At 42.7% G+C, this 17,217-nt stretch overlaps 1 protein-coding gene across 1 annotated transcript in view; it reads right to left on the bottom strand.

The window, feature by feature from the left end:
• Positions 1–17,217, bottom strand: part of SLC6A5 (solute carrier family 6 member 5) — a 93,223-nt gene that overhangs the window by 39,378 nt on the left and 36,628 nt on the right. The window contains exon 9 of the mRNA XM_084849761.1: positions 6,074–6,198. Coding sequence (XP_084705887.1) covers positions 6,074–6,198 — 125 coding nt within the window. The remainder of the gene's footprint in view (positions 1–6,073; positions 6,199–17,217) is intronic.

The following is a 17,217-nucleotide window of genomic DNA, read 5'->3' as shown; positions in this document are numbered from 1 at the left end:
TCCAATTGTGTCCTTCCACCAGGGGAACAGACATTGCTAGCGACTCAAATTATCCCTCTCCTCTGCAGTCCCCCATGCACCCTCCAAATCTGCTCCAGAGGATCAGGGGATCCTCTGGAGCATATTTGGGAGAGGGGGGAGTGCAGGGAGAAGGGATACTCCCATTTTGTCAATGGAAGTCCATCCCTGTTTATTCTATTCTACTGGTTCTAAACTGTAATATGGAAGGCACAATTCCTCTTTGAACTATGAGCTTTCTCCACCATCTCTTCACATTAATTTGGGGAAGGGATACTCCCATTTTGCCAATGGAAGTCCATTTGTGTAACATTGATTTTAGCCCAAAGATATTCTACCCCGGTCACTTTTTTGCACTACGGTATAACATGGTGATGCTAGTCCATTTCAGCAGCAAGAGAGTTAATTTCAATATATACTTCACAAAATGTTTAGGAAATCCAGATCCTTGACAAATATTAAAAGTATTGTGGGTTGAAGATATTTTTATTGGTGTGATGCAAGGCACGCAGTTCTCTTTAAAACCTGCTGTTAACTCGCAGTTTTTCTGGGCAAGAAGGCTTAAGGGATGTTATATATTCATGAACATCCTCTTTCATCTCTTGATTAAAGATTTCTTCTTGTCTTCTATAGATAAGAAGGCTGTTTGCACTAGCGTCTTGCATTTGGAAATTAAATTAAGGAATCAAAATAATGAGTTTCTAGAATCCATCATACCCTCTGGGAAAATTTAATTGCACAACATGAAATTGCAAATCTCCCTTGATTGGGATTCTCTAAATAAATCTCATGGAAAGGTGAGAGCTATGGCCACCAAGAGTTGGACATACATGAAGGCAACTGCTGGGTTTCAACAACTATCAGAGTAAGAACAGACATTCTTCCTTTTGCAGTATTAACTCAGTATTTAAGCAACAGTTCTAATGCCACCATATTATGCTAACTGGCATGTTTGGAGACAAAAGTAGATTTCCTTTGGGACTTCTACATTTAAAAAAACCCTATTATCTTACATTTGTACATTTCATTTTTATTGCAGCACTTCTCAAAATACACATTTTGCAAACTACTAATGTTCTCCTACTCTGTGGCCATCCTCAAGAGAAACATTATGCCTTAGACAGAAGAATGCCCATGGCACTTTTCTTTCCCCTCCCTTTGTCCCCTAGGCTTCAGCAATAAACTTCTATACCCCATTCTTTCATGGTGTCCAACTGATTTAGTTTGTTCTGCAGTTCTTGTCCCTTGGCAAATGATAGCGTGCTTCTATTTTGAATCTGCAGAGGTTATTTTGCCATGTTGTTCTGTAGTTTCATGTTGTTTAATCTATAACTTTTAAAAATATTTTAATTTATTTATGGTTTTTATATCCTGCCAAGTAACCAAAGTGTTTTTGTTCAATAACTGGACAGAATTTCAGTCCATTTCATGAAAAGGACACCAGATCTCTCCACTTTATGCAACACTTAGAAACTTCAGCAAGTGGATGGGGCATTCGTCTAAATTCGAAATGAATAACGTCTACTGCCTAGATTGTGAAACAATGACCAAAGGTCATTCCAGTCAATAAAACTCTCTAAACACATGCTCGCAATGGCTACTTCCACTGAAACCACAGATAATGTGTTTGTTCCAAAGTAAGTGTTCCATAAAAAGTTGGACATATACAGTCAAACCAAATCGGCAAGAAACCTTTCACTTGTGAGCAGAAACAACATATCATAACAGAAATAAAAGAAGACAAGGCTGAAACTTAATTTCGAACATGTAGACTTTGGTTTACCTCTGATATATGCTCCTATTCCAGACATCTTGGGGATCACAACATTGGGGGAAAGGGAAAGGTTCTAGGGAGGGGAAGGGGAGTAGAAAAATATTTGTTTGTTATGACAAATGAATAAGAGAATGTTTTCAGTTGCTACTCTGGTGGTTGTTTTGTTTCACAATCTAGACAGTGTAAGTCATTTCACAAAATGGAAGAATGTGTTAGCAGATGGCATGGCTGGCGAGCAGGCCTTACACACACCCAGCAGTTGGCAGCCACAGGCATAAGGCCTATTAGAGGTAGATGTGCAGTTACTTCAGTAAGGCCAGACATGAGCAAAGGAGGCTGCTCATCAACCCTTGGTCATGTATGGGAGGTAGAGGCTTGACATTATCTTAACAAATGAAACAGCATAAAAAGGGCAAGCACAATGTAAAATTAATAACTATGCAGATATCCAGGTCCAAGGTGATCTCTCCCTAACAATGGCCAGGAAATATCCTTAAGGTATGAACAAAGAAACAGAATGGGCTGAAAGTGGTTTCATAAGTAGGATAGTTAAGAAACCTATCAAGATGGAGTAACCATTTGCATTAAATATTCTCTTTTGTTTAGGAATAGCTCAAGTAAAGAATGGTGCTTCAGTCTTTTGTTCACTGGCAGGAACTGCCATTGTCAACAGTTAAGAGTAGTTTGCATACTTAGGGAGCATTCCTATGTGTGTTTAGGCTGAAAAAAGTCCTACAACTCCCAGCATCCCCTCTCCTCTCAGAGGATAGGCTCCATGAAGGGCTGGCCTCCTGACCATGCTGAAATCACTGAGTTTCTTGCTTGCCAGAGCAAGGTGCCATCACCAGGAATCCAGAGGCAAGGTTCCACACTGGGGTCCATTTTTCTCTGGAGAATAAGTGACACCAACTGCAGTTGAGTGCACCTCCTGCCCATGGGACCCCACCACAACACCTTGCCTAGACTCCAAGGAGTCCCCTCCAGGGAAGATCGAGGACCAATCTCCCAAGGGTAGCGGGGGGGGGTGAGAGAGGCAAACCCAGTATCCTGCTATTACCAGACAAGCCCAGTTCATGAGCGTATTGCAGTTGTGCCTAGCTCAACCCCTGCCAAGCTTTGCCTGCCTAGCTAACTCAGAGTCTGGCAACATAGGTCTGTGTCTTGCTACCTACAAACACAAGTCTCATTTTTAAAAGGGAAAAGTTTGTCTTCAACCAGCCAGAGCACAGTTGCAATGCTCACTAGTCTCAGTCTGCAGGAAACAACTTCAGCCCAGATTAAGGTATATTGTTCATGGAGGTCCTTCTACAAAAGTATCCTCCAGCGCTGCTATCCCCTCCTTTGTGCATGTGTAAAGTGGCTCTATTCTTTAACTAATATAAGGTTGTTGCTCCAGCCGCCGAAAGCACAGCCAGACCGCTGTTTTCTTCAGGCTGGTTGTGTCCTTTTCAAACCATCACTCCCAAGAGAAACTCTCCCAGACAGATTACCTTAAAAGTATAGTAGGTCTGTCTCCATAATAATTTTTTAGAAGAGAAAACAAGAGGAAGCCTTCTGAGATTAAGTAAGCAAACTAAGTGCTTTAGAAAACCTCTTCTCTCCTTCTTTCTTGCTACAGTGATTGCAGCACAGGAACCCAACTGAACTGCTAAAGAGTAGACAAGTTTCCCCTTCCATCTGCTCTTTCCACCCCCCATCTTAATGCTCATCCCAACCCCATAGTTTTTCTCTTTCCTTTTATTTCATGAGTGTTAGGGACTCCTGGTTACCCTATCCCCCCCACCCCCTCTGTCCTATCACCCTAACCTACTCGTCCTCTTTCGAGCCAGACAGATCATGCATGTTTTAGGCCTGAAATCTGGTTTTGCCAAGAACACAGCTAATGTCCCCATGCAAAAGTACAGTTCTCAAAGAAGGCCTGTAGGTTCACTGTCATCATTATGCTTGTGTTTAATGTGAAGTTGTTCTATGAAATTAATTTCTCCAAAATGAACTTGTGCATTTCAAATTCATGCTTGTCATCAATAAATGTGCCAAGTGGTGTTACCCCCAAAGTCTTGTATGGCTGTGGATTGCCTTATTATCCACAGACCCTTTATGACCAATGTCAAAAATTCCCGGTTTAGCAAATGCGGGCCCTGTGAGAATGTGCAGAGTTTTGTACACTTATTTAGACAGGCAGTACATTCAGTAACAAATAGGATCATCCACTTTAGACAAATTAGAAATTGCTGCAATTTCTAAGAATTAGATTAAGTGGACAAATGTGATCTCTTTTCAAAAAATTGATTGAAATTCTGTCCAATAGCTGAATAAAAAGTACTCTTATGTTAAGTGGCTTCATATCATAAAATGAAGGCAGTTTTTGCATGTAATGAGCAATTCTACTTAAGGGCTAAGAAATATACACATTTAATGCTCAGCCTCAGATGTTCCAGATGCCACTCTGCTTCTGAATCTCTGAGCCATGGCAAATCTAAGATGAAATGGCTGCTGCAGCAGCCAGATGTTAAACTGCCACTAGGTGAGGATTCTTTACCCAGGCTGCTACAGCTGATGTCTCACAGAGTTTCAGTTATTGCAGCAGATGCAAGGGGCATGGAGAGGGCAAAGATGTTTACAAGCCTCCCACAGTTTTCATATGTTCTATCTTGGACCAAACAAACCTCAGTTTTCAGTTAAGGAAAACCCCTGTTGCTTGTAACATTTTAGACCAATCTTTAGATCCAGGAAGTTCAGCAGCATGGCAGTAGAAACCTAAGAGTGGGAGAGCACCTCATGGTCGTGAGAAAGCTGTAGAAGATTTCATGGATAGCTAGGGAATACATAGTTCCCAGCATAGGACTGTCAAAAAGACCTTAAAGATAGCACTATCTTTGACATCATGGCCTTTTACATCTTCCTTGGCATTTCCCCCCTCTCCTTTTACAGACATAAACAATGAAACATGCTTTAAATATGATGTAACATAACTGGCAGAAGTGCTAACTGCGAGCATCCCAGCCAAGCTGTTCTTCTTTCTGGAGTCAAGAAGACTTATTTGTTATTTTCAAGCCTTTCTAAATTACTAAAACTACTATTACTAACTATTTATACAGTACTGTCGATGTACACAGTGCTTTACGGAGCAACATAAACAAAAAGAGATAGGCCCTTAACCCAAGGAGCTTACCATCTAAGTTTTGACATGGTAGATGGAGAAAGAAGAAATAAAAGAAATGGTAACAACGGATACAAAGCTGAATAAAAATGATTCAGATTATATAGAAATGTATTCAGACTTACCCAAACTCATGACAAAGCTGTTTTTAGCAATGCTTCTTCAAAAGGAAATAAAATACTAGCAGAATGGCTTATAGCCAAAACAACTTGGCTCCAGCTACTTTAAGAAGGCTCATGATGTTATGCTATAACTGACTTGTTGATTGTTTGCTATTATTATTGTATACAACTTCACTTCTGTTCTATGTAACTATTGTGTACAATTTTATTGCAAATGCTTATTGTAGTAGGAGTTAGTAGTATGCATATGCATGTGTAAGTTTTCTAATTGTAAGTATCTGAAGCTAAAGCTGAAAGTTTGACTGTTTTGAAACAGAATATTACCAATGAGCAAAAAGAAAAAAGACTATAAAAAAACTAGTCGTCATCTGCTAATAAAGTTTGCTATGTTTGCACTACAAGCTAAAAGCTAGTAACAAGAGTAAGCTAACTAAATATTAAATATTATGTTGCAAAATATCTTTGTCTCAGGATTAGCAGTTCGCTTGCAGATGTAAAAATTTACCTTAACACCGAGACATGGCTTGCTGAGGATATGGCTTTCAAATGTATGTGCATTACCAAGATCATGTATCCCAATCTTCAAAACCAGAATAATGTTAAGTATTACCAGGTTTACAAAGGCAGGAATAAAAGAAACATATAACACTGGATGAACTTCAACCCAACTCTATACAGGCCTATAAAAGTAAGCTGGACAATTATCTAAAGTCATATGCTATCTTGCTGCATAAAGCAGATCGTACACATGTTTACTCAGAAGTATATTTCATTGAATACAAGGAGACTTATTTCTGAATACAGGATTGTAGTTCTAGTGTTTCTCCCAGTGCCAGGAAGTGGACTATTTTGTCCATACAATTCTAAACAGCTCCCAAATGTGTTCCAATTAATGTGTGTTTGCAGGTCAACTTGCAATGGAGATGAAAACAAACACATCGTTATGCAAATGTTGCAAAATTCATAAACCAGGTTTGCATGAAAAACGAACTATCATACCTTGGTCTGCAACATCTTCAATGTCTACTTTGAGTTCATTCGCCATGAATCCAATAACTGAAAAGATGACAAAGCCTGCAAATATACTTGTGGCACTGTTGGTGCAAGTTACTATCAAGGTGTCCCTAAAAGAGGAAGAAAAGAAGAGACATTTGCCAGTTTGTTTTAACATGCAAAGTAGATGTGACAATGTATAGTGGGTATATCAATCAATTATTTGTGAAATACCAATACTTACAAGATACAATAAAAGAAATTATACATGTTCTAAGTAAGAAACCCCTCCCCCATGCTAAAATGTTAGACTATTGATAAACATTTAACCCACTCTATAAATATAAAAAATCAATGAAATAATTTTGATGTTTCTGGAGGACACCACAAAAATGATGTCTTAGACCCAGATTAAGTCATATGTAGAGCAGAAGCAATTCAATCAATGGGACTAAAGTTAGCCATGATTAATTTAAGTCCCATTTATTTCAATGAGTCTCTTCTAAGTATAACTACAACTGGACCCTACTCAAAGTATTTTACAATTAGCATCACAGTATGAAGGCAGCTTCCAGCGTAACAGTTTGAGACTTTAAATCCATGGAAAATGATAACTCCGATACTACATAATGTCTATTATCACATACTTCCTTGGTGAACCTAATCAAGTAATGGAGTTGCACATATGCCCTTAGAATGACAAATGTCATGCAAAACTTCTCTTTTTGAACAACTGATGTCTACATCAACATATATGACCAAAATCTCATTTTAGCATTTGGACATAAATTCCTAAATGCGTGGTTTATATGTAGGTAGAACAGTGTGGTGTATTAGCGAGAGTGTTGTTGTTTTTTAATGTGGGGAGCCCAGATCACTGGATAGACCTAGATCATCGCTATTTCTCATCCCATTCAGAGTTGCTTCAAGGACACACTGCTTCCCTAAGCTGCTGGACAGAGAGTGAGATACAAGCATAATGAATGCATAATCACTGAAAGAAAAGTATCATTGGTATGCAATGTGGACGCACACAATATTAAGAATGGGAAAAATATAACCATGAAGAATATTACATTAGAATGGGCTATGAGTTATCCTGCAGTAATCACTAAGCTACCAAAGACATACTCAGGTGGGAATCACTGAGGCTGAACAGAAAATTCAGTCTACATAATCATGATTACATAATCATAATTAAGTCCAAGCTTGGCTCTTCTCACAAGTCTAACAAAGACTGGAATTGTGTGCCATTTTATTGTTTACAAGAGGTGGACAAAACATTTAACTTACACTGATGAATAAGCACAGCCAATGTCCTAATGCATCCCATAACAATTACTACTTTCCTGTCTTAAACCATTGCAATGAGTAATTTCAGGAAATTGTGGGCTGCTTTATGCAGCAGCCCATGAATGAACCTCCATGTGTTCAAAAGCCTCTGTCAGTTCTGACAGCTACTACAGGGACCCCTGCAGAGCCCCCTTTTTAGCCCTTTCAGCACCAACTATAGCTACAGCAATGCTATTGCTTGCTCCCTCACTATCCAGCAGTGTCTGGCTTCTTCTGGGAGGAAAGAGGAACTAGGAAGTTGTTTCAAGTAGGTGAGCATCACCATCAGTGTTGATACTGAATGAGCTGGGGGGATCTTTACTGAACTGAAAGCTGCTATAGGCACCTGGAGGCTTTGGACATTTTTTTCCCCCAGGCTCCTATGTGAGCCAGGCCTGAAAAATGCTGTATAAACATAAAGAATCAAGTTATCTACTAGAAACTCTCTCAGAATATCTCCTTTTCATCTATCTCTTTTGAGTTATTTATTTACTTTTCTACCCTTACCAATGGGTAAAAGGTTCCAATGTTGCTAGAAGGTGTTTTTGAAAATAAGAATCTGTGTGTGTGTGTGTGTGCGCGTGCATGCGCATGTGCACGCATGCACACACATTAATAAAGTTGGTGATCAAAAATATAACTGGATGGATTTTTTCCAAAGTTATATCAAAAGGTTTTTCAGTTTCAATGCCAATTGTTTATTAGATGATGAAAAGCAATTTATAAACCTGCCAAGAAGTGTATTCTGCAGTACCTCCAGCGTCTGTAAGGGAGACTCCCCTTAAGCAAGATAACACAATCTATTATCATGTTTCCTTCCTGCTGAACCTTGATAATGTTAACTATAGAAGCAGATTGCTATGTCCTAACCTTACTCTAAAAGAAATGGGGGGGACCCCCCCTCTGGATCAACTTCTGACAGAAAGACGCTCACTAAGAACGTTTATGATTCCCACAGAATGTTAAGCTGCTGTGTATGCTGCAACGTATATTGTCAACAAATACAAGATTATTTGTCAAACTGTACTGAAATAAACTGAAGGGTAACATGTTTAGCTGTGCTGAGGTAAATAATGAGTTAAATGTCACTCATATAAGCTGTCTTCATGCTGTAGTTCAAGTTGCTTGCTTCACAGGGTTGATGCTGACTTCACAAAGTACTCTTCCCTACTGCCTCTATTTGCTCAACTACGGCTGAATTCATTCATTACCCTAGCAGCTGGGTAGTATCAGTCCATGTGTGAAGGAACTATGCCAGTTGCTCCAGCCATGTGCTATCTTTATCCAGATTTGACCAGAGGAGTATGGGGCCAGACTAAGGGAAGCTGTATCCATGCTTCAGTAGTGATGTATGAATTGGGCCTAGAACATGGCACAGAAAGAAGATTTAGCTAGGCCCTGGCTAATCAGAAGAGCTGAAGATACTCCAGCTTGTTCTAAAGGACAGCTTGTTTCTTTTGGATCTCTGCCAACATATAGCAACAGGGTTTCTGTTTGTGCTGTTTCTAATTTAATTTAATGGTCTGGGTTTTCTCTTAAACCCTTGGATAATTTTTGTACTAGTTATCTGATTCAAGATTCCGGTACTTTCCAGATGGGGAAGAAGAAAAAAGACTGCCTCACATAGAACTGTAGAGACTCAGCACTATGATGCTATGCCTGACATGATATTAAGGAGCAAACTGGATACTATGACTGTATGACTTGACTTGTGGTAATTCATATAAAACACGGTGGATGGAGGAATGCAATTTATAGTCCTGCATGGCTTGGCAGGAAAAGGGCGCTTCACTCTTCCCATGCTTTCCCCCCTGAAACTGCTTCTCCTGGCAGTGGTCACACCTATTTTCAAAGTGGGGGGGGGGATGACTGGTACAACATAATTTTAAGGGAAAGCATGGGCAGGGGAATAGTTTGTCTCTCCCCTCCCACTCACCCACTGCATAGGGCATGAGTGAAACCTGACTCTTACACACAGGTCTAACTGCCATAACATCCAGTTTGGCCCTTAGATGTTGGGACTTATCTGGCACAGATAATAGCAAGTTTAAAAAGCAGAGACTGTGCAAAAGTCTGGGGCGGTATCCTATACTGCCGCTGCATATCCACTGGTTCTCTTGCACAAGTAGAACTGAATGCTTGTGCAACAGGAACTAGCGGTTCCAAAAATAACCCAGGAACTGAGCAGCAACTATAGTTTCCAGAACAGAGCAGGTCAGTGGAACTCCCTTCTGCGAGCTCTGCTAATGTGAGCCCTTATGGAAACAAGCATAAACACTTGTTTCAATTTGTTTTGGGAACTACCAGCTCCCATTGTGCTAGTGGTAGGTGCCACTAGCACTCGGACAGTATTGGATACCACCCCTAGTCATCCTGTGCCTTTTTTACTCAGGAGTCATCCCACTGTATTCAGTGGGACTTACTCCCTGGGAAGAGTGCAGAAGATCATAGCCTTGCTCTGTCTGCATTCCCTTTCCATGGTTGGAACTTTATATGCCATGAACCTCCCCCCACCCTGGCCCCATTTTCCATATAGCCTGGGATTGCTGAGCATGTGTGATGTTGCTCAATCTCATACTAGGATCATATTCAAACCTATCTGGAGGCTGATTGGGGGAGGACAGGAAGTGCACTTTTATGAGTAGGAAATAGGATCTATTTAGTTACTTTGAATGGCGAAAGCTATTACTGCACAATTCTGAAGGCTAGGAACAGCACTGTAGCACTTTTATGAATTGGAAAGGCAAGCTAGACTGGCAAAAGGAACTACTTAGCTATCCTGTCTCCTTGAAAATGCACAACTGTGGTATTCTGAATGGGAAACACAGCCTGCAGACTGTGCACCCTACTGCCAATGGGGGAAAAGAGTGAATGGGGGGAGGGGCAGCCCCACCCCTTGACCACATCACTGCCAGGTCACAGCCACATCACAGAGGCATGCCCAGGATTTAATGAAGGGGGATGGGGCACACTGCAGTGGAACCACCTGGGAGCCGCTTTAAGTAGTACACATGGACTAAAAGGACTTTCTGAAAATGCAACTTTTCAAGACGGAAGCTGCTGATCGGCTGTGCATCGGCGAAAGGATCTGCTGTAGCAGAGGATCCTGATGTGCTCTCCCTCTGCATTAAATCAGCCATGTAGATTGGCTCCAGGTGTGGAGATTGGAAGCCCCAAAGCAGGTAATTAACTCTGTGAAATTAGAACATTCACCAAAGACAGAGTGGTGTACTTCAGTTAAGGAAGCCTTCCCCAAACTAGTACCTTCCACATGTGTTGGCTCACAACTCCCATCAACCTCAGCCCACATGACACAGCTTTGCTGGCTGGGGATAACGGGGGCTGTAGTCCAATATGCTTAAGAATTACAGCTAGTGTCATGAGTCAAACAGCATAGCCTCAAAAACTGTAAACTCAAAGATCTGCAATTTGCTGGCAATAAAACTCTCAGTGATGGTTTAATCAACATGCAAGGAGCAACTAAGACAGTAACTATTGATCATGGCCCCCCAAATAAAAAAAGTTCACAATCATTAGAAAACAAATCTAATGAGACTTCAACAACTCCAAAGTACAGCATTAATTACTTACTCCCCAGGGAAGCTTATACGGATTGTTCCATTGTAGTTTTTAGGATGATTACAGCAATCCTGAGCAGGATGTGGGTTAGCCAAGTGGCATGTTGCCTACAACTTCTAAAAGCCCTGCCAGCTCACACTGGTCAGGGGAGGCAGTGGAGGGCACTTGTATCTTTTTTTCTCCCCAGTTTTAAAATATATATATATATATATATATATATATATATAACTTTTGATTACAATGGAAAAATGCCTCAGTCACTTCCAGGTCAGGGGCCCAAACTTAAGGCTGCCTCTTGGAGGAACAAAGGGGGCTTGGACCCAGCAGAGCAAAGGCCACCTTTGCCCTGCCCCTGGAATGCCCCATTTTGGAGCCTACCTCTGGCAAAAACATCACCAGTGGTAGATCTATGCCCATAGAGCTTTTCACAAGCATTGGGGGGGGGGGTGCCTAAGTGGATGTGCACCCCAGTGGGCAAAGGGACACTTTTGCCCCATCATATCCTTTCCAGCTAGCAGTTCTGCAGGTGAAATTGCTGTGAAAGACATTGGATAGTATCCAACAGGGTTGCTGCACTCCCACCAATTTCATTGCACAAGCAGGACCCATCACTTGGGCAATGGAGCTTTAGCGCTTCATAAAGCAAGCACTGAAATGAGCAGAAACACTCGTTTTGTCACCAGGACAGGTCAGTGGAGTTCCATTATGTGAGCACCACTGACCTGCCTCGTTCTGAAAGTGAGCATTTCCGCTCGTTTCTGGTTCCTGTTCAAAGCACTAAAATCCCCATTGTGCAAGTGGTAGGTCCTGCTGGTGCTTGACCAGCATTGGATACTGCCCATTATTCCGGCAAGCTTTTGGGAGTTAGTGCTTATGTTTTAAATTGCTGTATTGGCGGATGTTCAAAATTGTTTTATATTGTTATGCTATCTGTGTTGTTATTATATTTTTCTGTTTTGTTTCAAGATGATGAATCATGAAGTTATTTTACTGATAGCCATCCATTTGTTTCTTTTATAAGCTGCCCTGCGTGAGGCCTCTTTCGTGGGGAATGGTAGGATATAATTTTTAAAGTAGGTAATAACATAAAAACCTGGGAAAGTAACAGAAAAGTATAATTTACAGTTCTGTGACAGAAAAATGCCAGCTGAGAGTGAGCCCCAAAAAGGAAATTGTGTTATCAAATGCTAAGGAAGCAGTCATTCCACAAAATCTGGGTTGTCATAAAGGTAATTTGTGAAGACAAGACTAATTGTGGTGATTCATCTGTTAAAAAAAGCACACCCAAAAATAAATGTCTCTTTAAATGCTTTGGAGAGGGGAATCAAGTTATGAAGTGATAAGCTTTTCCAGAACGAACACCACTCTTTTTCAAATCCGCTGCAAAAGATGACAGAACTGGAGCATGTGTTAAGGAGGAGTACAGAACATCAGATGGTGCAGGCTGGCCTCTAGGCTAAAAGATTGCACAAAAGGGGCCTGTCATATCAGCTTGAACATGCATATACTCTATATTCATTTTGCTACTAGTTTGACTGTAAAAGCAGCATAGGAGGAAAGGCTGTGCCTCCCTTATGAATTCTCTGTCAGCACCTGATGTATGGATTTGCTGAACAAGAGACCACTGGAAGCTCCATCAAAGAGTAAGATATATGTAATAAATAAATATTATTTTAAAAGGCTGTTCTATCCTTTGTTCCCAAATATCTATTAAAAAGATGTTTATCTATTTTCTGTATCCTCTTTGAACTTAATATGAACTTGCCTGACTGAGTTAACAACCACAGCAACATCTAATTATGTTAATAGAATTCTTCAACTGTAATTCACCTTTTCTGGTTGTGGAGTCATTCAACCATTAGAGGAATTGATTCCTTCATAAGAAAGGAGCCCTGTCTAAGAGTTAAAGTAGATGTGGGGGAGGAGCTGTGATTGTTGTTCCCATGTCTATCCTGATCATGTATAAAGCAGGGGGTGGGATCTAATTTTTACAACAAAAAAACGAAGACACTGAGAGGAGTTGAACATTACTTCTTTCCCCTGCCTAAGCTGCTGTAAGCAATCACTGCAATCACTTTTCTCTGAGCCCTGCTCTGATATGAGTCATGAGCCTAGTTGGAAAGGGGGGGGGGATCCTTAAATATGAAGAAATAAATTCAAGGTTCCATTCCTTTCACCTCCATGCTCCTTTTGTTGTGAAAATTAGACTCCTGCATATCCTGATTTATACATGAATGGGACAGGCATTTTTTAAGCCATATATAGATCTATTAAATGAAACAGTAATAATAACAACAACATGGCTGCCCCTGGGTACTCTAGTCTAACAAAGCTAATATTGACTGTTCAGCCTTATGAGACTTGTCGTACCTCAGCAAAGTTGGGAAACACGATGGCGGAACCAGGGCCCAAGCCCCATTTCTCCAGGCCCAGTACAAACTCCTAACATGGCGCACTTCAGCTTCTTCAGGTCACTTTGTTTATGCTCCTTATGTTTGTGGCTACCTAAATTCTATTTACTGCCACACAGGGCATTGTGCCATGTATGAGTATTAATTATGAATGAAAAAATAAATGCCACTTAGACACTGTTCCCTGTCCTGGGATTTAGTACCAGCTCTACTATTTAGTCTGGAGACCAGATGCTTACCTTTATTTGCTCATCTATGTTCTGAGGCCTTTTAGTTCTATCAGCAGCACTGGCTCCAGCACACAATTGTTCCTGGGATTTCAATATCCCTGATTTAGTCTGAGGCTTTTCCCTCCCTCCGGCTGCCACACCCTGTTGGTTCCTGTTGTGAAGATGAAATGCCAGCTGGAAAGAAGGAAGGCTGGGACGTGTATTTCTGAGGAGAACTGGCCACATAGGGTGGCACACGTCCCTCTGTCCCTCAAATGACAAGTCCATGAGCAATTCTCAAAAGTGGGCCCCACCCCACTTTCAGGTGGGCCTCAGCCCTGCGCTCTGCTCTATGTCTCTTCACAACCTATGACAGCAGTGGCAGCAGCTCCTTGCGCGCACAGTACGTAGGCACAGGTGCGGCTGGGAGTTGGTGAGAGAGCAAGGCTACCGCATGTAAAGCTGGAGGGGAGGAAAGGAAAGAAAGAGATCACAATAGGCAGACAGTATGGCCAGCTAGGTGTGAGGGAAGGAGGAGAAAGAATGGAAAGAAAGAAAGAAAGAAAGAAAGAAAGAGAAAAGTATAGAGAAACCAAGGGAAAGGTAAAGGAGAAGCACCAGGGCGCTGCTCGGTCTTCTGGCTGTGGTGATTGCCACCTCCTAAGGGGCTCCCTGCCTCAGGGAAATCACTGGCAAAAAAATTAGTCATTATCTAAGAGGGATTCAGTATCAATAGAAAATGATATCAGTAATTGCCAGCTGATTATACCAAAGTCTGCCTCCATCTGCTACCATTTTGTGACTGGCTCTTCCCCTGCGCTTCCATTTTGTGGCTGGTGGGATTTATTTTCAGCCGCATTAATTTTCAGTTCTCTCAAGTGGGCCCTGCGGGTAGAAAGTTTGAGAACCCTTGCCTAGGGTTTCCTCCTGGTCAAGGACTCTCTCACTCTTTAAGCAGGTAGGTGAGATTTGGGGGGAAATGGTCCGGGGGGGGGGAGGTTTAATCCAAATTGGGGCCGCACATACTTACACTAGAGCCTCGTGTGGCGCAGAGTGGTAGGTGGCAGTATTTATTTATTTATTTATTTATTTCATTTCTATACCGCCCAATAGCCGAAGCTCTCTGGGCAGTTCACAAAAACTAAAACCAAACAACACACAATAAAACAATTTAAAATATATAAAACATTAAAACCACAATATAACAATACAACCACAATAAAACCTAGCAGCAGTACAGGAGTTTAAAATACAGATTTAAAACAGCAAAGATAAAAATTTAGAAAGCTAAAATGCCTGGGAAAATAAAAAGGTCTTCACCTGGCGCCAAAAAGAGTACAATGTAGGCGCCAGGCGAACCTCACTAGGGAGCTCATTCCAGAGCCGGGGTGCCACAACAGAAAAAGCCCTCCTCCTAGTAGCCACCTGCCTCACTTCCTTTGGCAGGGGCTCACGGAGAAGGGCCGCTGATGATGATCTTAAGGTCCGGGCAGGCACATATGGGAGGAGGCGATACTTCAGGTAACCTGGCCCCAAGCCGTTAAGGGCTTTGAATGTTAACACCAGCACTTTGAATCGGGCCCGGAAATGGACTGGCAGCCAGTGCAGCTGGAAAAGTACTGGCGTAATATGAGCTCGCAGGCCAGTCCCTGTTAACAATCTTGCTGCCCTATTTTGGACCAGCTGAAGTTTCCGGACCGTTTTCAAAGGCAGCCCCACGTATAACGCATTGCAGTAATGCAGACGAGAAGTTATCAGAGCATGGATAACTGTAGCTAGGCTATCTCTGTCCAGATAAGGGCATAGTTGGTATACCAGCCTAAGCTGATAAAAAGTGCTCCGTGCCACTGAGTTCACCTGTGCCTCAAGTGACAGTTCTGGATCCAAGAGCACCCCCAAACTACGAACCTGATCCTTTCGGGGGAGTGCAACCCCCTCCAGAACAGGTTGAATATCACCTAGCTGGGCAGACGAACCACCCACTAACAGTACCTCCGTCTTGTCTGGATTGAGTTTCAGTTTATTAGCCCTCATCCAGTCCATTACCGTGCCCAGGCACTGGTTCAGAATAGCCACTGCCTCACCTGGTTTTGATGAGAAAGAGAGGTAGAGCTGGGTGTCATCCGCATATTGATGGCACCTCAGCCCACACCTCCGGATAACCTCCCCCAGCGGTTTCATGTAGATGTTAAACAGCATGGGGGATAGAATAGAGCCCTGTGGAACCCCATGGCACAATTTCCATGGCACAGAGCAATAATCCCCCAGCACCACCTTCTGGAATCGGCCATCCAAGTAGGAGCGGAACCACTGTAGTGCAGTGCCTCCAACTCCCAACCCAGACAACCTATCCAGAAGGATACCATGGTCGATGGTATCGAAAGCCGCTGAAGGGTCCAGGAGAATCAACAGGGTCACACTCCCCCTGTCCCTCTCCCGGCAGAGGTCATCCCACAGGGCGACCAAGGCAGTTTCCGTTCCAAAACCAGGCCTGAAGCCCGATTGAAATGGATCTAGATAATCCGTTTCATTCAAGAGTGCCTGGAGCTGTCCTACAACCACCCGCTCAAGCACCTTGCCCAGGAAGGGGATGTTGGCCACTGGCCTATAATTGTTAACATCCTCTGGGTCCAGGTTAGGCTTTTTCAGGAGTGGTCTAATTACTGCCTCTTTTAAAGCGGCAGGCACCACTCCCTCTCTCAAGGAGGAATTTACAACCTCCTGGACCCAGCCAGACAACCCCTCCTTGTTTGATTTAATAAGCCATGAAGGGCAAGGGTCAAGCACACAAGTGGTTGATCGGACTTGGCCAAGCACCTTGTCCGCATCCTCAGGCCTCAGTAACTGAAACTCATCCAATAAAACTGGACCAGACGGTGCTCTGAACGCTTCTACCAATGGAACTGCATTAATCGTGGTGTCCAATTCATGACGAATCTGAGTGACTTTATCCTCAAAGTGCCGCGTAAACTCGTCACAGCGTGCTACCGAGGGTTCCACCGTCTCTCTCCCTGGCCCAGAATGTAACAGGCCACGAACCACTCGGAAAAGCTCCGCCGGGCGACACTGAGAAGATGCAATGCTGATGGAAAAGAACTGCCTCTTTGCCACCCTCACCGCCACAGAGTAGGCTCGATAGTGGGCTCTTACCTGTGTTCGGTCAGACTCAGCACAAGTTTTCCTCCACCTGCGTTCTAGCCGTCTCCCCTCTTGCTTCATTGCCCTCAGCTCAGGTGTATATCAAGGAGCTGGCCGGGCTCTGCTCAGAGGGAGAGGGCGCTTGGGTGCGATCGTGTCAACCGCCCGAGTCATCTCTGCCTTCCACAGAGCGACCTGGGCTTCGACAGGAGCACCAGCCATACCAGCAGGAAAATCCCCCAGAGCCCTCTGGAATCCATCGGAATCCATTAATCTCCGCAGGTGGACCATTTTAATAGGTCCCCCACCCTTGCAGAGGGGAAAGGCCGCCAGAAGTCTAAACCTCAGCAGGAAGTGATCTGACCATGACAAAGGGACAGATGTTAATTCCTCTACTTTCAGATCACCATCCTCCTGCCCAGTTGAGAAAACCAGATCAAGCATGTGTCCTTTTATATGCGTTGGGCCGATGACATGTTGG

Source organism: Heloderma suspectum, chromosome 1 (assembly GCF_057233095.1).
Source record: "Heloderma suspectum isolate Gila_16-S chromosome 1, 16-S_ref, whole genome shotgun sequence".
NCBI classification, from domain to species: Eukaryota; Metazoa; Chordata; class Lepidosauria; order Squamata; family Helodermatidae; genus Heloderma; species Heloderma suspectum.
The sequence above is the reverse complement of the archived record's forward strand: the minus strand, read 5'-3'. Positions and strand labels throughout refer to the sequence as shown.